General features: G+C 34.3%; 1 protein-coding gene across 2 annotated transcripts in view; it reads left to right on the forward strand.

Annotated features, from left to right (window-relative positions):
- Nucleotides 1–26,721, forward strand: part of LOC150099795 (alpha-2-macroglobulin-like protein 1) — a 1,007,775-nt gene that overhangs the window by 655,526 nt on the left and 325,528 nt on the right. For both annotated transcript variants that reach the window (XM_090403789.1, XM_090403790.1), the window contains exon 21: nt 13,597–13,648. In XM_090403789.1, coding sequence (XP_090259915.1) covers nt 13,597–13,648 — 52 coding nt within the window. The remainder of the gene's footprint in view (nt 1–13,596; nt 13,649–26,721) is intronic.

The raw sequence follows: 26,721 nt of genomic DNA on the forward strand, positions 1-26,721 counted from the left end.
ATGAGCAGAAATTAGCAAATCAGCCAAAGAAAAACCCTAGAGAGTTTATTGGATATGTGGCAAGTAGAAGGAAGAATGATCATTATAAGATGAAGTTAATGGATGAAAGTGGTAGAATTGTAACTGCTGAAGAAGTTATTGTTGAGGTACTCAGTTATCATTTTACAGGGGTGTTTCATCCTGATCAGGGTGAAATCATGTGAAAATGAAGTGTAGAGGACATAGGAGGGGATGGTTTAATTGTTAGTGAACAGAAGGTATTTGAGGAAATAAATAAACTTTATGTCAGTAAGGTGATAGGATTTGATGATATATCTCCACTCACCTTAAAGGAATGTTCTAAAGAATTGTCAGTACCATTGGCATGCCTGTTTAAGGGTACAGTTTCCAAGGGAGTGGAAGGAAGTTAAAATTATTTCACTGCATAAAGGTGGTGATAAGGATATATAGCTTCAAATTATAGGCCGGTCTGTATATCTGGAGTTGTAGTGAAGGTACTGGAGAGATTGGCGAGGCGAGAATAGGATACAGAAATGGGTTGATAAGGGGAGATGCATATTCATTGGTGTACTTGGATTTTGCAAAAGCTTTTCTTAGATTGCCAAATGACAAACTGTTCAATAAATTGAAACACATGGGATTGGATAACAGACTTCTGAGTTGGATTAGTGACCGGCTGTTGGATAAGTATCGGAAAGTTGTATATGAGTGTGCAATATCCCAAAAGAGAAAGGTCACTTGTGTGCCTCAGGGATCAGTTTTGGGACCATTGTAGTTCAATTTGTATGTTAATGATTTTGGAATGGATTTAACTAGTAATATGCAGCTGTTTGCAGATGATGCAAAACTCGGGACAGCAATGCAGAATCAAGTAGATGTTATAGCCTTACAAGATGACTTTAATAGATTGCATGAATGAGCAGGTAAGTGGAACTGTCAGTTCAATGTTGTAAAGTGTAAGGTTATGAGATTTGGTAAGCAACGATGGAATGCTGAGTATATACATTTTGGGGAAACTTTAAAGGAAGTAGAGGAGATGAGAGATCTAGGAGTGATGGTGGACAAGGAGGTGAAATTCAGGGACCACATTGCATAAGTTGTGAAGACATCATATCGGACAATGATTTGGAGGACCCTAACATGCAGAAATAGAGAGGCTGTGATCAGGCCTCATATGGATTATTTGTGCACAGATTTGTTCTCCAGGTTTTCACGGTGATGAGGATTTTTGGAAAGGGTTCAGAGAAAATTCACAAAGGTGGTCAGTGGTCTTTGGAATGGTGTGTATGAGGAGAGATTGAGAGGTAAATTGCAGAACCTCTTGAATAGGAGGAAGAGGGAGATATGATTGAGACATATAAGCTAGTATGGGGTTGTTATCGGGTCAACATGGGAGAGATTTTTCATAGAAAAATGGAGAGTGGAGAGTAGAACAAGAGGCCATTGCTGGAAACTCTATAAGGTGGGTGTGAGCAGAGGAGTTGGTGAGTGGAATGTATTGCACAAGTGTGTTGTGGGCATAGTCACATTGAATCAGTTTAAAGCACAGTTGGATGAGCATTGTGTGCAGAAACTGATGTTAGGTGTTTTTATACCAAGCCAAAGTAAGTATAACATTATACTTACAAACAAAAGTTGAGCATGGGACAGCTGCATTTTTACTAGGAAGGTTGCTTACTTCCAGCATATTGATGAACAATACTATCGAAAATGACAATCTTAAATGTATATGAATGATGTTCAATCTCTGAAATTTAGTATTTAAATAATCAATCATTTGGTATGTGCAAAATGACAGTAGCTGTAAGGGCTGCAACAATATAAGTTAATTTTATATTTATTATGTTATGATATTGCATAATTTTAGATTGAATGGTTCTGTGTAATAGGAATGATTGGTATGCATCTTTGGTTGATTTTTTAGATTGCACATTATTTTAAATTCTCTCAACATTTGTTCAACATTCTCAGACAACATAGTGGAGAGAGTGAGGTCATTATGTAATTTAGCACAGAAGAGAAATAACATGAGTGGCATAGATTTTTTGTGAATGGTACAGTGCTGTGAGTGTAATATGCATGTGTGTGGAGATGTTTGGGATAATGTTTATGTAGAAGTTAACACATTCGCTGCCAACTACGAGTATACTCGTATGATGCTTACTGCCAGCAACGAGATTACTGTACTGATCTTGAAGAAGTGAAAATGCTTGGCTTGTGGAGCTAGCATCAAAACTGTGTATTCTCATAGATGGTATATGCTATGCACAAGCCAACTACGAGTATACTCGTATGACGCTTACCGCCGGCAACGAGATTACCGTACTGACCTTGAAGAAGTGAAATTGCTCGGCGTACGGGAACAGACTATGCCGAAGTAGCGTGGCAGCGAACGTGTTAAATAAAAAAGGAAGGTGAGTGAGCGAGTGAGTGTGCGTATGCAGGAAGTGTGACATATTGATGGTCTATGAGGATTCTATGAATCAGAGTAGGGAACATAGTGTACTAAGCAAAACTAATGGTGAGAAAGAGAGTATAACTGGTCAGAAAGATACACGACATAGAACAAAAGGACAATGTGAGTGATGATAAGAAAGCATATAAGACTGACACCAAAAAGAAAAGTGTGATTTTTCTGTGAGATAATGTGTGCGACTAATTATGAAGAAGAGAGTTCAATTGCCGGTAAGGTAACATGCAAGACTGGCAGAAGAAGAGTGTGTGACTGGTGGAAAGATATTGAGAGTTAATGATAGAAGAATGTCATTCAAAATGTGAAAGCAGAGTTGATGAAAATGAAGTAAGAGAGATGGAGTGAAATGAAGTGAATTGTATATATGCATGGAAAAGAAAAGAAGAAGAAGAGATTGAAAGGTAATCATGTGAAAGAGATATCAAATGATTTGTATAGCGATTTGATTATTAGAGGTGTGGTGAATGAGAGGATATATAAGGTTTGATTTTCTGAGTAGAGTGATTGAGTCATTGTCATTTTGTTGGAAACAAGTAAAATGTGAGAATGAATATCCTGAGATCATCGAGGAGAGTAAAAGATAAGAGTGAGGTAGAAAAAAGTAGTCACTATATTACCTAGGAATGACAGTTAAATGAGTAAATGACTTCATATTTTTGTGATCAGAAAAATATGGAGTCATTAACACCCTTAAAAACAGAGCTACAACAATTTGCTCTAATCAGCAAGCTCTAAAACAAGAATTAAAAATTATTAGCAACACATTTACAAATAATGGCTACAACAAAAATACTATTAATAAAGTCCTTCATTAAACTTCATAAAAAAATAATATAGATTATAGTAAAACCATAGCCATCCCATACATTAAAGGGTTATCAGAAAAAATCAACAGAATCCTACACCATTATAATCTCAATGCCACCTTTAAACCACCTACAAAATTAAAAAAAGATATTCAAGTCCTCTAAGGATCCTCTCCTCCCATTGGCACATCCTGGAGTTTACTGCATCTACTGCACCTGTAACTTACATTATATTGGTGAAACTGGATGTACAATCCCTATAAGGAGAAAAAGAACACAAAAGACACAATAAATATAACAATTTTGGTGAAGCAGGCCTCTCAGACCATGCTCTCAACACCTTACACCAAATTGATTGGAAAAGTACCCGCTCTCTACAACATACAAAAACCTGGTATGAAAGAAAATTTAACACATTCGCTGCCACGCTACTTCGTCATAGTTTGTTCCCGTACACCAAGCAATTTCACTTCTTCAAGGTCAGTATGGGTAATCTCGTTGCTGGTGGTAAGCGACATACTAGTATACTCGTAGTTGGCTTGTGCGGAGCATATACCTTCTATGAGTATACACAGTTTTGCTGCTAGCTCCACAAGCCAAGCATTTTCACTTCTTGAAGGTCAGTATGGATAATCTCATTGCCGGCTGTAAGCGTCATACGAGTATACTCGTAGCTGGCTTGTGTGGCTCATATACCAACTACGAGTATACTCGTAGTTGGCAGCGAACGTGTTAAAGAAGTCTGCAAAATTCTCATTAACCACCCTAATATCGACGGCATGAAAATTCCAAGAATCTGGATGGCACATATTCAACCTACTTAATACTTAGTACCCAGCATACTTTAGGACCTTAAGCAACCTTCAACTAGTATTAGAAACCATTCCATACCAACTGGTTGAAATTTATATGTATAATCATGTTTTTAATATATATATATATATATATATATATATATATATAAACATGTTGCTCTCCAGCCCAATGTAATTTTGTAACCAATAGATAATAATAATAATAGGACTCTAGCGTTGATGTAGTCAAGTTTTTTCTTTTTTTTTTCATGAGAGGTCAGGCCAATAATTGCTGTAATAACAATTAGTCAGTAACTTTAGCAAACCATGTAGATTGTAGTGCAGCTTGTTTCTCTGTATATAGTGTATATGCTCCAGAAGATGGTCTTGATATAAAGATCGAAACATCGAGTGTTGGTTTTGGTTTATATTAAACTGAAGTTTTACTCAAACACAGTAGTTGTCTCCATAATTTTCCATAATGTAACATGAGAGAAAAATTCTTTCTTATTACTGAAATAAAGAGCCAAAAGGCTTCATTTCAGCGATGTGAAATTATTTAAATTAAGGGGATATTGAATCCCAACATTATTTCAAAGCCGAATAAGAAACTCTAAGATAGGAATCAAAGAGTTTCATGCCGAATATAGTCAACTATAAAAGTTCGGCGAATCCAAGCGTAAGCCAACACCTGGTAGTACAAACTGGGGCAACTCATTGCAAAGGTGGAGTTAGATCTGATCACTCCCCTTAGTATTTTTCCATAATGTAAAACACAACTCCTAGGAGATGTATGCTGTTATACATTATGGAAGGAGGTCACTACCCAGACCAGTTTCGACCTTTATTGAGGTCTCATCAGTGAGTAGGTAGACCTGGATAATATAATACTCAGGTTGTCCTGAGTATTATATTGGTTATCCTAAGTATTATATAATACTCAGGTTGTCCTGAGTATTATATTATCCAGGTCTACCTACTCACTGATAAGACCTCAATAAAGATCAAAACCGGTCTGGATAGTGACCTCCTTCCATAATGTATAACAGCATACATCTCCTAGGAGTTGTGTTTTACATTATGAAAAAATACTAAGGACACTAATCAGAGCTTATGCTGCCTTTGCGACGAGTTGCCCCTGTTTGTACTACCAGGTGTTTGCTTACACTTGGATTCACCGAACTTTTATAGTTTACTATATTCGGCATGAAACTCTTTGATTCCTATCTTAGAGTTTCTTATTCGGCTTTGAAATAATGTTGGGATTCAATATCCCCTTAATTTAAATAAATTCTTTCTTATAGTTTTCTTTCTTAACAATGATGTACTATTTTTAGTATATCATTTGTTACTGTACAATTGTTATATTAGATTTAGGATTCTAGATTATCTACTATCATGTTTATAGTTAACTCTTAGTCTTGGTTAACTGCGAGTCTTGGACAATAATACCAACTTGTTAACTATGACCCAACCAATAGAATAAAAAGGAAAACAGAGAAACTACTTAAATCAATTACTACATAGCCCGGAGATACAGTCAAAAAATTACTTCTGCACTACGCTCGTTCTCTTAGAATTTACGGTCTACCAAAGATGCACAAACAAAACACACCACTCCAGCCGATAGTTGAAGGTATAGACAGCCCAAATTATCACCTAACCCAGCAACACTCAAGTAGCTGGTAAGTCGTTCCCCCCTCCTATATTAGTCAATTTTAACATCTCTGCCCTCTTTACAAATGTCTCAATCAATGACAAAATCCATCTTTTACAGAACAAATTCCTTCCAGATATCACGGTGCTCTTTGCTCATGTATGATGTTCTGGTTATTTTGTATGGCAAAATGCTTTCTACCTACAAAAAGAAGGCACAGCCATGGGCTCGCCATTATCCCCCCTATTGCTAACTTTTATATGGAATATTTTGCGCAACATGCTCTTGATTCCTCTCCTTTAAAACTCAAAGTCTGGCTTAGATACGTTGACGATGACATCTGGCCCCATGGCTGCCAGACACTAGACACTTTCCTTAGCCAAATAAACAAACAACACAAATGCATACAGTTCACAATTGAGATTGAAAAACAGAACACACTTCCGTTTCTAGATACACTTGTCACATGTCTTCCTTCTGGCAGTCTTTCCTTCACTGTGAAGGAAAGGTGAAGCTGGCCTTTCTGATCATGCCCCAAACACTTTACATAGAATTGACTGGAAAAGCAGCAGTTGTTTACATCACACCAAAACATGGTATGCACACAAATTTAAGAAAGCCTGTGAGATTCTTATCAACCACCCCAATCTGAACAATAACGATGGTCTGATATCCCAAGCATATGGAAGGCACATATTCTACCCACAGACTCTTTCTCCCTAAGAGTTAATTAAAAACAGGATTGTAGATAATCCAGAATCCTAAATCTAATATAACAATTGTAATGTTAAAAAAAAAAATAGGACATTACTGTTACTGTAAGAAAACTATCAATAAGAAAGAATGTTTCTCTCATTTTATTTTAAATATAATTTAGCTTTGATGTAGTTTCTAAATAATTAATTAATTTGTAATTTTATCTGTATTTTTTTTTTTCACTAGAGGTCATGCAAGTAGAATAACCAGTGATAAAATCATTGTTTCTTTAGCTTACTGTGGGAAATGTAACTCAGGTTGTCCTTGTATATTTGTACATACTCCAGATGATGATGATGACCTTGATATGAAGACTGAAACGTCGGGAAATTAAAATTGTTATTTATAACACGGTTGTAAAGTCCATAATTTCTAAAATGAAACAGAGAATAGCTTTCTATCCAGTCTTTACTCAACAAAATCAGAAATAGCAACAGTGAAGATACATAAACTTCTCAATTGGAACTTGAACAAATAAGGAAACCACAAATACAACTATTCATTCCTTATGTTTTTTCTTTATTTCTTAAAGGGAATCATTTCCATCTCTCCCATTTCTTCTTCTACTGATACCATTCTCTCTCTCTCTCTCTCTCTCTCTCTGTAAATATGTATCCTCTCTGTCATATCCATCATCTGTTCATTTTTATCACAGTCAAGCATTTATTGATTTACAACTGCAAGAAGGTCCTCATGATGGCCAGGTATCACAGAGAGCAAAGTGAAGACTTCGGTAATAGCAGACTGGATAACATATGTTGACAGTGCAATGAAAGTTCTTTACCATTTGATTAACTTTTCTTGTATTTAGTATATAAAAAAACTTATTCATGTATTTCAATTCCAACGATGTAGGGCGATATATACATCTTTCCAGTTCTTGGTACTGCTAAATGTTAAGCTGGTTACACTAATGACATAGCCATGAGATGCAGTTAGGCTTAACGGCCTTGCTAGTCATATGATAATAGCAAAACTACATGCCATGCTTCTATATTCTTTTTACAGTTGAATATCATTTTGACAAATATAATTTTATCAACAAACAATACTTTATACATCTTTTAATAATAATAATTTATTTCATTTCTCAATTACCTAAACAAAATCATGTTACGATGTTTAAATATCTTAGTACACTATTATCCATTTTTATCTTTTTGATATCCTCTTTTTAAATATTTAGTAGTTCCAGTCCAGCTTTTCAAATAATTGTCATTTACCTCGGAGATTTTAATGGTCACTTTTCCAACTTGCTTTCCTTAACTGGCTATACTAATCTAGCAAGGAAGTGAAATGTTGAGGCATTTGCTGTTATGAATGATTTCTCACAAAATGTTTTTTTATGTTTTTCAGAATACCAGATAATCCTAACCATTCTACAAACACTCGTGAGTTATTTCTCACGATCCCTCTAAGTATATTGTGAATGTTATTTGTTCTCTAAGCAGTTCAGTTACAAGTTAGGATATTATTTTAATAAAATAAAGCTAGCAGTCAAAAGATTGCATATGAAATATCTTCGTATTGAGGCTATCCTATATATACAGAGCATTTATATCAAGTTTGCCCTAGTATCCTACAATGACAGCCCTTCTCAGGTCTGAATAATGCCATGCATTGAAGAATTGAAACCACTACCACCTTGGCTGGTTTCAACCTTTGTTGAGTTCTCATTAGTCGGACCTAGACCCATAAAGCTCGCCTGGCTAGCCAAGTGGTTAGTGTATCCACTCTCCAGCCAAAAGGCTGCGGGTTCGAATCCCGCCATGGGCATGGATGTTTGTGATTGTCTGTGGAAATACTAGTGTGGTGGTGGTTGGTGGTAGATGGCGTTGGTGTAGTTGCGGTCAGTTTGTGGATTGAGTGGTGGAGACAGAGTTGTAGAGTGGGTGCCCTCCCTCGATGAGTCTTTGGACTCCTTGGAGGTGTCAGAATAATAATAATAATAATAATAATAAAAGATATAAATATTTTGTTACTTGTATATGGACATGGGAATTTTGCTATTGAATTAATTCTTAGTATCTCTAGATCTAGCTCCCACTGATGAGGCTCAATTTAGGTCATCCAGACGGTGCTCACTCTTGAAAGCTGCTTCCAGCACAGTAAACACTTTTGCTGTAGAACCAAATAAGCTCAGTATTTTGGAGAAATGTAGATAGAACAACAACAACAGATGTTTTCAAATGACTTGTAAACCTCTTTAGAATATTGATGGAATTCTGTTGTACTCTAATAGTTTTTGGAGCTGTGGTGGCAGATTTTTGAGCAAATTTTCTCCCTCAATAAATGTTGAAATGAGTCTAAATAGACCCTTCCCATAATGTATGACATTATACTTTTGGAAAAAAGGAGAATATGCTATGCATTACAAGACACTTTGGAAACTTGATGTGAAATCAACTGTTTTATATATAATTAGCTTATTCAGGAAGATACTTTCCCAATTGATTTGTGTTTGCTCACACTTGGGTAAAATAAGAGCAAAGACAAAAGTATAATTTCTTTTGAAGTGTAATATATTTTCCTTGCCAGAAATAAACTTTACTACAAATTGGAAAGGATTTCTTTTCCAAGTCGCAATACTCACACAGTCACTCTTACCTTTATGTTGTCCAGTATCATAAGAACAGCATCTAGGATGCTTTTCATCAGATCTGTCCATCATTTTCTTGGATAAATTATTGTTTCCAGTCCTCTGATCAAGCACTTTCTAAATGCTTGATCAGAGGACTTGACACAGAAAATTTGACATTATTATTATTATTATTATGTGACACCTCTAAGGAATCCATTGGCTAATCGAGGTAGTGTACCTACTCTACAACTCTCCATCTCCACCATTCAATCCACCAACTACAGTGAACCACAACTACCATCATCATCTACACTAACACTATCTACTACCCACCACCACTAGTATTTTCACAGACAATTACAAACATCCATGCTCACGGCGAGACTCGAACCTTCAGCATTTTGGCCAGAGAGCAGATATGCTAGCTACTTGGCAAACAAGGCTAGCAGATATGAAAAAAAAAAAAAAAAAAATCTTATCACACTTAAAGTAAAAATATCAGTAAATAAATTTTTAGTTTTCTCTTCATATCATTTTAATTTTCAAATTTTCCTGCTGGCAAAGAATGAGCACAAGCACCTTTTGTTTTGCAAAAGAAAAAAAAAAAAAAGCACTGGATGAAGAATAAGTGGAAAAAAACTTTTAACAATATGAGAATGAGCAAAATGCTTTCTGTGTGTGCCATGTTCAGTTTGTTTTTGTCTTTCTGAGGTTTATTTTATCAATAAGTGCCATAACGAGGGCATGCGGAAGAGGTGCTCGCCACGGGTGCAACTAGGTTTGGGGTGCAAAATGTAAAAAATAAATAGATATAAAAGTCCGCTATTTTATATTGTATTTTTAAATTTCGGCAATACTTTGCTTTAGACACACTGCAACTCATTTTAATGGGGTTAATAGTAAGTATTTAGCATATTGCATTTAGTAAAATTTAACTTGTTACATTTAAATTTTTCAAACTTTTTGTCATTTTTGGGTTAGGGGGCGCAAGTTAGACACTTGCCATAGGCGCTTCATATCCTTGTTACTGTGCTAATTATTATTATTATCATCATCCTAAGACTCCATTGAGTCATTGACTCATCTAGGTGGTCCCTTTTGTCATACACACAGCTCATCATACCATGCCTTAAACACATTCAAATTCTCAGCAGACACCACAAGCTCATTATAATCATTTACACCTCTCCATTCAAAAAAAACCTGTTTCTTACTCATTTGCTTACACCCTCCTTATACAGCTTCCAGGGATGATCTCTTGTTCTCCCCCGATCTGCCACCGTTTTATGAAAAACCTCCTGAACATTGATCCTATAACAATCCCTTATTAACTTGTGCATCTCTATCATATCACCTCTCTTTCTTCTCTCCACTAGACTTTGCAAAATGCATCATCTCAACCTTTCTTTCAAGAGATCAGAAACTATTTGGTCAATCACCACTGGACCCTCTCCAATGCCTCTTCATCCTTTTGAAAACCAAATGACCAAATCTGTGCACAGTAATCCATATTTGGCCTAATCAGAGCTTTATGCAATGGAACCAGAATCTCCTTACTTCTACAAGTCTGTGTAGAAGCCATTGTGTTGTCCTCACAATTTTGGCAATATGTCCTCAAATTTCTGATCCTTATCCACCATCACCCCAAGATCTCTTATTTTCTCCACCTCCAACAATATATCCCCACCAAGTATAAATTCTACATGCCATCTTTGTTTCCCATATTTTGAAACCTTACGTTTCGTGACATTGAACTGGTATTCTCAGTCATATGCCCATTCACTAAGTCTGTTTAAGTTTCTTGTAAAGCCTCAACATCTTCTCTACTCCTCATAGTTCATCCCAACATTGCATCATCTGCAAACAACTGAATATTCCCATTCAAATCTTTCCCAACATCCACATACAGGTTAAACAACAATGACTCTAAAACAGACTCTTGAGGCACACCACTAGTGACCTTCCTCTTCTGGGATATTGCTCCTCCATACATAACTTGTTGATACCTAACAAACGGCCAGTCTCCAATCCAGTGCATTAGTCTAATATCCAACCCCATCTGCTCTAGTTTGACTATCAATTTATCATGCAGTAATCTATCAAAAGCCTTTGCAAAGTCTAAGTATACTGCTGTGTATGCATCTCCCATGTCGAATATTGCTGGCACTTCATTGTAATAAGTAAGTAGATTACTAAAACATGACTTCCCTTTAGCAAATTCAGGCTGTCCATCAAAGATAATACCATTGTTGTCAACCCAATTTTGGATCCTGCTTCTCAATAGCCTCTTCGGCACTTTAACCACAAGACCTGACACACAGATTGGCCTATAATTTGATACGTGAATTCTATCACCTGCTTTATGAAATGGCACAGTCTGGCCTTTGTTCTACTCCTTTGGAACATGACCCAGTGCATGACTCATATTAAACATATATATCAAGGAAGATGCCAACTCTTTGGCACATTCCTTCAAAATATGTGGTATATTATCAAATATTGATATATTATCAAGTTCCTACAGCCTTATTAACATCAAATTTGCTCAATTATTTATATACCTCTTGCTCACTTACAGTTACTCTCTCTTCCTCATCATCAGCTGCTCTCAAACTCTCCATGATGTCACATTCACAAGAATGAAAGACCTTTATGGGCTACTCATTAAATATCTCAACTATATCCTCTGCAGCAGTTGTTCTTATACCAGATCCTGAATAATAATAATAATAAAACAAAAGTTAAAGTATCGCCTGTCACATATGTTTTAACAGAAATGATAAAAACTGAAAATTTAAAAGAAACAAATCAGAGCTTTTATGCTCTATTATTAAAATGAAGCTCGATTGTTGAGCCAAAGATAAAGCGAACTTCATCCTGGAAAATCTGGTTAGAACGAAAAGGCACTGAACTGCATTCTGCATTATTTAAATTGCTTAGCAACTTAAATAATGCAGAATGCAGTTCAATGCCTTTTCGAAGTCCTCCTTTATCATCTATCATCATATTTCATCTGTCGTCCTTTAGATTCCTGAAGGAGGACAGATGAAATATGATAGTATCAAAAACAAACTTATAAATATGAGGTATATCTATTAAGTAAGGTCCAGCAAAGAATTTTTAAAAAAAATGGATAGAGAAGAAAAAAGTTTTATTATACCCTAAAATACCTACATATACAGTGGTGTGAAAGGGGCAAAAAACTCAGGGACTGCCCCCAGGCAGTCTCTGAGTTTTCTGCCCCTCTCAATACGCACCAAAAATACTACAAAAAGTTAAACCACACATAGGGAAGTAAATTAAAACACTATGTTTATTTTTGAAGTAAAACCTTAATTTCGACCATCTAAAATGTTATTTTTCTTGCTTTTCTGTTAGTAAAATCTCATATATGCATAATTATATGAGTAATTTTTTTTTTTGTGCGAACATGTTGCTCTCTAGCTGAATTTAATTTTGTAACTTAATAGATAATAATAATAACAGGACTAGCTTTGATCTAATAAAGGGTTTTTTTTTTTTTTTTTTTTACCCGAGGTCAGGCCAATAGCTTTAACAGTTCATTAGTAACTCTAGCATACCATGTAGATTATAGTGCTTGTTTCTTTGTATATATGTGTATACTTCAGATGATAACAATGTGAAGGTCAAAATGGACAGAGGAATAGAGTATGAGAAAGGTTCATGCTCAAAGAGGAAGTGAATGCGTGTGTGCGTGCGTGTAGAGAATGAATCTGATCTGCCGGCCTGGTTGGCCGAGTGGTTAGCTTATCTGCTCTCCAGCCAAAAGGAGAACTTTAGGGGATATATTTCAAAGGTGGTGAAACCAACCCAGTGAATTGTTACAATACTGAGAAGAATACTGACTAGCAGAGATAGAAGTTGTGATGATTCCATTGTAGAAATCCCTGATCAATCACATTGTGCTCAGATCTGGTCACTGGAATTTGAAATGGATAAATTAACCTTCGAGAAGATGCAAAGGCAGATAACCAAAAATGATATCATGACTGTACAATATTAGCTATGAGGATCAATTGGCGATGTGTGTACTGCAGAGTTTGATAGATAGAAGAAGGAGAGAGATGACAGAGTTAAAGTGTTTACACGCAATTCTTTCATATGGTAGAACAAGAGGAGGGTGAATGGAGAAAAGGTCATTCTGGAAGTTATAAATGGAGGTGGTAAGTAAGGCGTGAGGATTTTTTATTTATTTTTTTTTTGTTTTGCATGGAAGATAGTTGGAATGTGGAATTCATTGCCTATAGGGTTTTTTGAACATGAACAATGAATGGGTTAAATGAATCATATGTTAGACTTGACTGTTATTATTTTTTGTTTTTGTTTTTTAATATTGGATCACAAAAAATTAACAGACTTCAGGATAGTATTCTGAAAATTGTTTTACTTTTTATTGCAATTAAAAATTATGTATATGGAGTAAAATGATTGATTATTTTAATGTATGCATGTATTATAAAAGTATATACATGAAATATAGTTTAAATGTAATGTAATTTTTTTTTTAGGCAGAAGGTTTTCCAAAAGAAGAGGTGAAGAACGTTTTCTTTTGTTTAGAAGGTATCATATTTCAGTTTTCTTAAAAATATACTTTATCATTTATATAATGAAGTATGACAATTTTCTAAATTATGTTTCTGCTGTACACATGACTGTCAATATGCTTTTATTCAAGTTTCGCATATGTTCACTAATTTATTCATTGTGTTTCATGCTACAAAACTGCACCACCATACATTAATAAACCTAATTGTTTGGCTGTGTGGCACACACACACACACTTGCACCATTGTGCTAACTTACTTTAATGAAAGTCATCATCATCACAAGGATAGGAATTGGTCACCTTGACCTGCTATCTTACTGATATCTATGATGCTCAGTTTCTGCATTAGTCACTTATTATTTCCATTCAGCAAACATATTTTCTTTGCATGGAGGGTGGTTGAAGCGGGAATGGTCATTGGGTTCAAGGAGTGGTTTGATAAACTTTGTGTTTCCTAAGGACGACCTCCCACGATGAGTCTTTTAACTCCATGGAGGCCTGGATAATAATAATAATAATAATAAAACATTATTGAGGAAAACTGCCAGAGCTGGAAAACAAGAACACAAACTTTGGAGACTCATTATCAGAATCTAACAAAAAACTGATTCATCTAGGGAGGAATGTGGAGAAGTTGGTTGTCAGGATAGAAAAAATCAGAAATTTATGTTGGACTCAAAAACTTCAACAGACAGTTTTCAAAACAAACTTAACAGACAGTTCTGAAACAAAAAAAAATCACATCAAAAGTTCCTCAAAGTAAGTCTGTATGTGTACTTAGAGGACCCTGAGAAAAATGAAAGAAAGCTAAGCTGTGTGTATATATAAAAACGTAGCTAAGAGAGTAATGGAAACGTTTTGTAAAATTTTATTATTATTATTATTATTATTATTATTATTAATGCCAGATCTCCATGGAGTCAAATATTCATCATGGGAATTATACACTATCACACAAAAGCTCATCAGTTCATTTACCAAGAACTTGTAGTTCAACAGGATATCACATTTATGACCTATGCTTTCCTTCACTTGTCTCCTGTTCATTCTCTGCACAAACATATTCTCTACATTCTACCATGTATACATGCTGCACTCATGGCAACATGTATACATGCTGCACTCATGGCAACATGTATACATGCTGCACTCATTTCAAAAAATCAATGCTGTTAATTACACTGTAATTAGTGTATCAAATGCAGAGCATTTGACACACTCACACATGAAATCTTATTAGAAAAGCTGCCATGTTGGAATTGATGGGACTCTGCACAGGTGGTTTATACTGCCTTCAAAATAGAAAACATATCACATGTATCAGGTCAAACCACAGTAGAGAGCTACCAGTAATCTGTGGAGTGCCACTGAAAGCTGTTCTCTCCCCAACTCTATTCAACATTTATATGCACAATATTAACCAGCTTTCTCTCAAAGTCAGGATCTTCCAATGCATGATACGGCTATAATATCCATCGTCCATAATAATGTAAGCATTGCAGAAACAAATATGCAGTATGACATAAATTGCTCATTGACTGACTCACCAAAAGCTCCATACACATAAACTCAGATAAGACAAAATTAATTATATTCAGAAATCCCCACACTCAACTAGTTGATAATATATATATAACCATCCAACATAAAAAAACACACAGAACAGTAAAACCACTACCATCACTCTGGGTGAAACAATACGATACCTTGGAATATACTTTGATGCAGATATGAACTGGAATAGCCACATAAACCATCTACAAAACAAACTCCAAACAATAACTGCCAAACTCTACAGGTTAAAAGACATAGTTCCCACATGCCTAAAAAAACACTAATATACAGAACCCTATGCCAAAATATACTAAGATACGCTATAACAATATATGCATTCTGTGCACACTACAAACTAAATAGATTAATGTTATTAATGTACAAAATGATAAAAGTGATCTTTTGCAAACAAAGAGACAATACCAGCTTTAAATACTAACAGCAAAACACTTATGTCACTATGCAGCTATGCTTAAATATTATTTTAATGCCAGCTACAGGACAGCCAGAAATACATACTGTATAACAAAACCTTAGACAACTAATTATATCACATATAAATATAATAATCACTATAGAAAGGCATTTCCATAGTGATTATTATATTCGAAGCTTCTTCATCCCAGATATGCTAAATAAACTGTCTTTTGAATACAGGAATATAAACTACAGTAACCTGAAAAGAGTCTTAAGGACATACTATTAACAAGAAATAGTCACCCTACACTCCTTACAAACTTAATGAAACACAATATATTAGTTCAGGCTTTCCAGTTCAGTGACATGTCATGACATTCCAAATTATTGTGTGTGTGTGTGTGTGAGAGAGAGAGAGAGCACGCACGCACGTGCGTGCATGCATCCCTGCATGTGTTCTCCTCCTATGGCTGTAGGAATATCAGACTTATCAAACATCAGCCTTCTTCCAAGGCAGTAATCAAACCAAGAAGCAATAACTAACCAGTGTCATCCTCAGATGAGCTTAATAAAAAGCTTCGAGGATGCAAACTTCAGACATTACATCTCAACCGAGATCAACACAAAGGGAAAAAAAATCCATTTATTACATTTTAAGTGCTGTAGTTACAGCTCTTGAATACATTAAAGCAAAAATTGTAAATATATATAATTTATTGTTATTATATAAATACTATAAAAATATAATTTTATTCAACCACAGCTATAAATTACCACTTACAGTAAGTATTATTATTATTATTAATACATATCTCTAGGGAGTCAGAGACTCATCAAGGAAGGCCACATACTACACACACACCAGCTATCATACTTATTCTTGAATTCATTCACACTGCCTTGCACTCGCAACATTCAATGGTAATCCATTCCAATCAGAACCGGTGCTAGGGTCTTTGTCGCCCGCATGCAGTTACTATCTAAATGCTCCTGTAACGATCCGGGCGTGTGTGGTTCTTTTACAATAATAAAAATTTAATTATTTGAAATTTCTTAAATAAATTTTGGCAGAACAGCCACACGTTGGTTCGCTAAATGTAACGAACCAGGGGTGTTGACTAGGCAGGATAATCTTAAAACCCCGAATATTCAAAAAATTCTCAAGAGTTAAAGCAAATTTTGATAAAGCCACTTCACTTTAATTGTTGAATATAATGATACAGGGATTATAGCCTTCTCACTGACCTGAATTGCTAACAAAATTAAAATGAATTTTAAAGTTAAAATTTATTTGAACTGAAGTTTAAAATTCTTGCATTTTGCAAGTTACTAAATTCTTAGTAACTTGTAAACATTTTTTAATAATTTTTATAAGTGGAATTATCGTTTAGGACAATAAAAGAAACTCAAGATAGATGAGAAAATAAGAAAAGAATTCAGAAATAATTAGAACATTTAATAATATAAGTATTCAAAAAATAACATCTTTACAGAATAACAGAAAATAAATTAAATTGCATAAATATACTTGAAATTTTTTAAATTAAAAATTTTAGGGTTTTTGATTTCATATTCACAAAATTAGAAATAATGATCTTAACGTCTAATTCCACACATATATAATTTTCACTATTAACGCCAAACTAACAAGCGTTTTTTGTGACATACTTGTTCTTAAATAGGTTTTAATCAATTTCAACTTGGAAAAGGAACGTTCACCGCTCACTACACTGACAGGCAAGGTTAATAGTATTCTTAAAGCAATTGAAAAGTTTAGGGAAAGATAAATTATTGGACACAATAAAATTAAGAATATCGAAAGGTTTTGAATATTTAAATTATCCATCCAAAAAATATCCTGTAAAGCACATAACTCGTCATATATAATTCTATTGCATTTACGTCTTTATTGTCGCCATCCATCAAGAGAATCACCAAATCGTCACAATTTTTTCGTAAATCTTCGTTGTTAATTTGTAGTAATCTATACAAGAAATTGAAATTATCATAATATGTTTTTAGTTGTTCAAAACGTTCTATTAACGAACACATTGCAACGTCTAGAAGTGTATAAAACACATTCACTCTAAATTTATCTTCTGGCGACTGTGACGTTTCGTCATGATGCTTCTAGTCAAATTGTCGTGTCTTCTTTTGTCGTCAAACTTCCGTACCAGTTTTAAATTCTTGTTGTCCATCCACCTCTTCACTCAGTTCTTTTGCCATTTTTAGAACTTCTTTAAACTTTATGTCTGATTGATACTCTTGTAAGAATATTTTTAAGTTTTCGATAGATTCTAAAGCAAGTGTAATGTTCATATTTTTGTCTTGAAGCATTTTACTCACAGGTTTATTCTGTTAAGTAAATCATGCCAAGTTATAAGAGAGCAAATAAATTTGTAGTCCTTTAATTTAGCACATAATGTTTGTACTTCATGCCGATTTTCTTTATTAAAATTTTATTATTTAAAATTTCAAAAAGTGCATCATAAATTTCTCCTAACTGATATTGTAGAGGGTGGATTGCATTAATTTTACCTTCTCATCATATTTCTGATGGCTGTTTCAATGTTAATTTTTTTACGAACTTTAAAAGGATTGCCCAACGTTTGTAAGAGGAAAAGAAATTGTATTCTTTGGCTGCATTCACTTTGGCTGCATCGTTAATGATTAAATTTAGAGTATGAGCAGCACATGGCACGTAAAATGCTCTAGGATTTTTGTTCAAAAGCAAATTTTGGAGCCCATATTTTCCCCATTGTCATACCCTTGACCTCGCATGTCTTCAATGGGAATGTTCCATTTTTCCAGTTGTTCTATTATTGTTGCACATAAACCACGTCCTGTGGAATCTGATATATCTGCAAAACCTAAAATGTTTTCTCTGATTTTGACAATTCCATTGTCACAGGAAACAAAGCAAATAATAATGGTCATTTGTTCTGTTTCACTTGCATCGGGTGTGCAGTCTAAAATTATGGAATAATATTTAGATTTACGAATTGATAATGAAATTGTATCCCAGATTGCATTACTTAAAGTTTCCAATATTTCATTTTGACCACCACTCCTGGGATACTAATTGGTCGATAGTTGGATACATCAGTCTTCGCGCCCCCTTATTCAATGGAATTATCACACATTCTTTCTAGTCCTAATGAATCTTCCCTGTTCTGAGATTCATATTAAACAGCCTGGTCAAAGGAATAGCCAATTCAGCTGAACACTCTTTTAGCACACATGCTGATATTCCATCAGTCCCTATTTCTGAATTGTTATTCAATTTGTGCAACAGCTCTAATACCTCATCCTCATACACCTGCGTTTCTTCATCCAGTGAAGAGGTAGCAGCGAGCTCAATGTCACGTACACAAGGTTGTTAGCTTTTAACAAAATGGGCACTCATTAGGTGAATAACCTCTTCTGCATCTGTAATCCTCATGCAATCTGGATTTAGAAGAGTTATTCTTTCATATTCATTCTTTCTTTTACTTGAAGCATATTGATAGAAATCTCTGGGGTTGTCTTTAGCACACAGAGCCAGTTTCTTTTCATACTCAGGCTTTGCTTTCTGTACCACAGTTGTGACTTAGCCTGCTGCTTATAATGTTCATAATAGATGTGGAAGGAATATTGTATGCATAAGGATCTTATGCATACAATATTCCTTCCACATCATTCTTTTCTTACGAATCTCTTGCTTAATAAGATTTTGAAAATTTATTTATCACTAGGTTAGACTATAATAGATTTAGTTTAATCCTTTATCCCAGTGAGAGCAAACAAAGTTTGCGCCTGAAAATATCTTCAGGACTAAATATAGTGTTGTACTATCTTATCCAGTAAGTAGTGCAACACCAAGGCAACTCGTGGCAAAGGTGGAGCAAGCTACCAGGCACTTCTAACCCAGTATCTCCCATAATGCAAAACACATTTCCTATGTGGATATGTATACTGTTATGCATTAAAGGGATTGGCCATCTACCCAGACTAGTTTCGACCTTTATTGAGGTCTCTTCAGTGGGAGCCAGGCCCAGAGCTGGAGATACCAGGCAGAAGCAGTAGCAAGTCATCTGTGCCTATGGGAGTTGCCAAAAGGTTTATCACCTTTTTTAAAAATTACTCTGGATTTAGAGAAAGATGTTGAAAATTTATTTATCACTAGGTTAGACTATAATAGATTTAGTTTAATCCTTTATCCCAGTGAGAGCAAACAAAGTTTGCGCCTGAAAATATCTTCAGGACTAAATATAGTGTTGTACTATCTTATCCAGTAAGTAGTGCAACACCAAGGCAACTCGTGACAAAGGTGGAGCAAGCTACCAGGCACTTCTAACCCAGTATCTCCCATAATGCAAAACACATTTCCTATGTGGATATGTATACTGTTATGCATTAAAGGGATTGGCCATCTACCCAGACTAGTTTCGACCTTTATTGAGGTCTCTTCAGTGGGAGCCAGGCCCAGAGCTGGAGATACCAGGCAGAAGCAGTAGCAAGTCATCTGTGCCTATGGGAGTTGCCAAAAGGTTTATCACCTTTTTTAAAAATTACTCTGGATTTAGAGAAAGATGTTGAAAATTTATTTATCACTAGGTTAGACTATAATAGATTTAGTTTAATCCTTTATCCCAGTGAGAGCAAACAAAGTTTGCGCCTGAAAATATCTTCAGGACTAAATATAGTGTTGTACTATCTTATCCAGTAAGTAGTGCAACACCAAGGCAACTCGTGGCAAAGGTGGAGCAAGCTACCAGGCACTTCTTAATAATCTTCTTAATCTTAATAAGATTACACATCCATTTGACTGCTACCATATTTATTCTTTGAACTCTTGGGACTCATTCTGATATCGCATCATTTAAGTATTGTTTAAATGCTTCCCATGCACTGCCGATATTCTTCCCATCCAGCAACTGATCCCATTCCACGGAACTCAGTATACTCCTTAGTTGGTCATAATTTCCTGCTTTGTTAACTTAACTATTATTAATACACTATACAAAAAAAAAAGGAAAATTTGTATGAATTCCATTTAAAAAAAATCAGGACAAAATGTGTGTAAACACATAATATATTGTTGGATTCTGATTATGTAGAGATTAGAGTAATTATTATTTGGTTCAGAATCCAACATGATCACAAAGGCTAGACTTGTAAACATTATTTAATGTAAATAACTTATTTTATAATTTAATATTGATATAACTACCTTAATTTTGTCTAATATTTAATTATTTAATCAAAGATATGTATTAATAATGAAAAGACTGTATTAAATATTATTAAGCTATTTTATTTATTACTATATTAATATTATAAGAACTTGTATTTGATAATTTAACTGTGCATTAATTGAAATGTAAATATTCTCTATTTATTCCTATTTGTAGAAGTTTAACGTTATGCAATAGCTCAATTTTATTATATTTTGTTTGGTTGTCATGGAGATGTATGTAAGTGAGCGAGCACATTTTTGGAACAGCACGTGGGGAGAATGTTGAAAATTATTGAAAAGAGTTTTAGTCAAAAAAATTACGAGAACAATTTAGGCGGGAAGAACGCATATATAAAGGAGGAACACTGAAAATAAAGATAGAAAGGAAACAGAGACAGAGTGAATTGGCATTCCGTTGGAATCGGAGTATTCAGCATTCGGGGAATCAGAGTGCGATATTAGAGAGTTGGCAAGTCACTCAAGCAGCTTTTTTAAGTCTACTAGTCGAGAAACGATTAGCTAATGGGTTGTAGAATAACAATTATAGCTGCGGAAGACAGCTGAGTGACTACTGAATGAATAGTGATACTAGAGTTGAGATTTAATTTCAGGGCCGACCTTTCAAGGACACACGGAATCTTTAAGCATAGTACGGAGTAACGAGAGAATAGTAGAGGCTGTAAAGTTGAAGTTTACCGTTGGCTGTGTTTAGAATTATAGTTTCTAAAGAGTTAATTGAATGCCGGAGGAGTGAACAACTGTGCATATAAAATCTAAAGTTAAGGAATTATCGTGTTACTTTAAATTCATGAGTGATCAGTAGTTCTTCATGCAAGAACGTCTGATTATGTGTATTGTGACCGTGAATTAATTCAGTTAATGCTTAGAAGATTTATTTTAATGAATGCTGTTTATTGTTAAAAGTGTTTACGATTATAAAAAGTGTTTGTGTGTAAGTTGATGAAGAAAGAAGATTATCGGTAAGATTATTCCAACCATTAATATTCCTATGCAGAAATGAGAGTGTGTTTCATCCTAGAATTTCCTTATGCTAACAGTAACTATTGCGAAGATTAGCTGAAGTGTAAATTTAAAAGTGTTTGCTTGTAAAGAGGTGTTACTGCAATTTTATTATATTTGGAACTTAAGGAACTGTGAGAAGACTGTATTAGAGATAACAAATTTACCATTGTCTGAGTTTGTATGACAGTATTATCAGAAAGGCTGAAGTGTTTATAATAACTTAATTAGTGATTTGATCTTAAGTGTAAAATTTGTGATTCTAAAATTAAATGTTTGGTTTTGTTAATCAAAAGTTGTATTTTGTCTGAATCTCTTTTACTGCACCATTCATAAAATATTCGAACCAAAGCGGGTGAATTAAGTAGGTTAATTATACTTGGCCAGTATATATAATAACAACATATAAAGGAGGGGTAGTTGAGAGTTGATTTATCTTCAATTCTTGAACTAATTCAGATATAAAGTGGCGCAGTCTTTAAATATAAATTTTCTTTATATTTGAATTAGAAATTAACTAGCAATCTTCTATTTTGTTTAAGAACATCGTAGTGATTAACATGTCGGATCCAAAGTATAGATTGAGAAGAAGTAGGATCCAACAATAGGATCCAACAATATAATCATAATTTTAAAAATAAAAAGTGCTGAATTTTTTAAAGAAAATTATTATTATTATTATTCATTATACAAAAAATTCTGTATAATCTTCATTGTTAAACATATTAGAAGAACATGTGTTGTAAATACATAATATAGAGGCAAAAAAGTATTATTAAAAATTTTAATTGAAATCCAATGTAGAAAATGAACCATAAAATGCAGCACTTCGTGCTGAATTTTGTAAAATTATAAGTTGGAATGTCACTCACTCAAGATGATTATTGTATATGTGTAAATATTTTAGAAGTCAATATAAAAAATAAAAATTAAGTTATTTGGTAACCTCCTTGGAATCAACAGACTCATTGTGGGAGGCCTGCGCAACCAGCAGCATGTCTATCATAAAGAGCTTTGAAGTTATTTATACTACCTACACTTACAGTGCACTCTGACAATGCACTCACTAACAGCTACCACATAAAAAATCTACCCACTCCCTTCTTCACCACATCTCTATACAACTTCCAGAGATGGCCTCTTATTCTTCCCATCTTAACATCCACTCTTTTTATAATTTTTTCTGTATTAATTTTATAGACTCCCTTAATTAACTTGAAGGTCTCCATCATGTCTCCTCTTTTCTTCCTACCTCTGTAACTTCAACCAACCTCTGTAATCCATATTTTCTCAAATCCACTTCATAACCAACACTCCAGAGGCCTGATATCACTTTGGCTATTCATCTTTGGATCCTCTGTAGTGTTTCCACATCACAATGAAACAAAGTGATCAAATTTAAGCAGTATAGTCCATATGTGGTCTGACCGATGCCTTATATAAATGCACCACCACCTTATCCCTGCATCTGTGTACTTTTTATCATAGCAGCAATACGATGTGCAGTCTTTGCAACATGTGCAATGTGCCCCTGGAACTTGAGTCCACTGCTGATATTATTTCATCACTTCAAAATCCCGAATTTCATCCACTTCCTGAAGTACGGCTCCACCAATACAATATGTAGTGTTCAGGGGCGAATATTCCAAGTGTGCGGTGCCCATCCATGAAATATCAGTATCACTGATATTATATTTTTGCATTTATTCCCATTAAAGACTCCCCTAATTGTTTGCAGACTTTGCATGATTCCTAAAATTAAACACAATATACTAATGCTTCATTGCTCTCTTCATGAGGATAATGAAGCATTAGTGCTTTGTGAAGAGGGTACTTTACGATGTGTAAACATTGCGTGACATTCAGGTTAATAGCCCAGGTGTGCTTTCAAAATGCATACACCTTTGCACCCTTTGAAAATATGGAAATAGGGCACAGCAGGTCAAATTCTTAGTGTTGTAGTATTTTTAAACCACTGAGAAGGCGTGGTTAGGTGAGCTAACATTTTGAATTCACCCAGCACCTAGCGTCTGTGATCGGTTATTGTGTCAACCAATCCAGTTGAATGTTGTCACTTGTCATGAGTTGAGTGTTTTCTGTATGATGGCTGTATTACAAACAGCTGTTACACATGTTTTCTGTAACTGAAAATTTGAAAGTGGATGTTAGGAGAAAACAACCTAAATGTTTCTCTTGCTATGCAGTATAGCATCTTTTGAAGTTGCAAAGTTTTTTGACGGTATACAGGCATTTTTATTCTAGTGTCCGGAAACAACGAGTATTCTGTGTATTATAAGACGTTGTTGATCTACAATATACCATTAATTGTATACCTTATCAATCTCGCATACCAGCAGATATGAGATTGATAAGACAGACGAACTGCTGATACTAAAAAAAAAACTAATGAATGTAGGATTCCCGAAAGTGTGGATAATTCCAATAATGATCAGATGTTATGTCTCAGTAAACAAAAGAAAATCCTTGGAAAATGGAGCGAAATATACACAAACCAGAGAAATACACTTAACACAGACAACAAATTTTACGAAATGATTGGCTGCTCCATCAGACCATATTTATTGCTACCATACTCTCTGTCTCCTTGTAAGTTTTTTTTTAATTATGCCATTATAAATTCACTTATTCATGTCTAGACTTTATAGGCTCATGCTATTCACTCTACCCAGCAACTTATAGGACACACATATCACAAATGTTAATTATTAAATTTCCTTAGCATTAATGAAAGTATTTCTACTCACACTTATTCTTTCCTTTCATTTCCTATTCTCACGAATTATAAATGATGGTTCACATATTTTCATCTTTGAGTATTTCAAATATAGCATTCTCCTTCATTGTTGTTTTCTAATAAATATTCTAATAAAAGCGATTGTTCCCCCACTACAGAAGTATTCAAAGTTATCTTGCAATTAATTGCATCGTACCAATTAAAATGAGTGCTGATGCGCTGTGTGCTCTCAAACCTTTCATACATCGATAAAAATGCAATAATACAGTCATGTGCATTCACAGAGGGGGGGGGGGAACGGGGAACCCCCCAATTATATAATTCCACAAATTATAATCGTAAAAGTGATGGAGATATGTAACCTTACACCCTCGACCATGAGATGCTTTTTCTGTCTTAAAATTTTATTAAGGGTTGGCCTGTTTCTGCCCATGGCCGAGTAGCCATAGAACACATGTTTTATTGCAGCAATAAAGCATGTGTTACTGTTTTGGGTTCATCTTTCTCTGATTTGTGAAAAAAATGTGAACTATTGTGAACAGCAACCAGTGTTCGTTTGCCCTCTGTATCTAGTGAATCACTGACTGAAGCATGAATTGTAAATTTATAGAAACAAATTTAAACAGAAAAATACATTTTTAAAAAGTAAGTGTATGTAATTTAATATTATTTTACTTGTTAGTTTTATGATGTTTTTGCTTTTAAACTGAAATAATTTGATTTAGGATTTTGGGATTAATTAGTTTTTATAAAATATGCCGGTAAATTTTTTATATATGAAATTGTGTTAAAAACTATGTTAATTCCGAATACTATTTTTTTTCCAAGAATTAAAGATGATTAAAATCAATGTAAAATGTAAATAATGTATTTATAGTTTACATCAACAAATAATTACATCAAAAAATGCTAAAAGACATTTATTGATGTAATTATTTAATTACATCGATAATTATAAAAATTTATTGCTGTAATTATTTGTCTCCAAGCTTCTCCTCCCCCCCCCCCCCAGAAAACTTTTTGTGGACGCCCATGCATATTTGTAGCTCCAGTTGCATAACCCACACAACATACCCAACCGAAATGGGCACGCGATGCCACTGATAGTGTTATATACATGATGAAAATTATGGAAACAACTACCATGTTAGAGTAAAACTTTAGTTTAATATAAACCAAAATAAACACTCAAAGTTATGACATTCACATTAAGGTCATCATCTGGAGTATACACATATATACAAAGAAACAAGCTGCACTACAATCTACATGGTATGCTAAAGTTACTGATCAACCATTAAAACTATTGGTCTAACCACTGGTGGGAAAAAAGACCCTTTACTACATTAAAGCTAGAGTCCTGTTATTATCATTATCTATTAGGTTACAAAATTAAATTAAGCTGGAGAGCAACATTGTTCATGCAAAAAAAAAAAAAAATTACTTATATAAGTATACATATAAATTACAACATACTAGTATGGATAGTGGTTTCAGCCAATAAAAGCTGAAAATTTGCTTCGAGTCCTAAAGTTAGGTTTGCTGGAAAACTAAACGGACTGAATGTGTGCCATCCAAATTCTTGGGATTTTTATGCAACTGTTATTGTTAACATTAGGGTGGTTAATCAGAATTTCATAGGCTTCTTTAAATTTCCATTCATACCAGGTTTTAACCCGATAAAGAACAAGTACTTTATAAATAAAGTTCTTTATAATAAAGAACAAGTACTTTTCCAATCAATTTGGTGTAGGGTGTTAAGAACATGATCGGAGACAGACCTCTTAGATCATGCTCTTAATAACCTACTGTGGTGATTCTCAACCTGTGGGGTGCATTCCCCTTTGAGGGCACAAAATATGTAACAGGGGTGGGTTGAGGAAAGTGGAAATCAAAGGAAAACCTGAAAAACTACTTTATTGAAAACAAAAGTATTTAATGAAACTATTTATTGACACAAAAACATAAAATACACTCTAAAAATAAAATCCACTGTATTGAATAAATTAGCTATGCTTATAGGAATATATCAGTATTGCAAAATATACTGAGCAACTAATTAAAACTAAACACATTAAACTAAAAATTAATGGCTTTATTCAGCAGTAGAAATCCAGTAATTT

The sequence above is a fragment of the Typopeltis vanoorti genome, chromosome 14 (assembly GCF_054136105.1).
Source record: "Typopeltis vanoorti isolate ZY-2024b chromosome 14, IOZ_Tvanoo_1.0, whole genome shotgun sequence".
Lineage (NCBI taxonomy): Eukaryota > Metazoa > Arthropoda > Arachnida > Uropygi > Thelyphonidae > Typopeltis > Typopeltis vanoorti.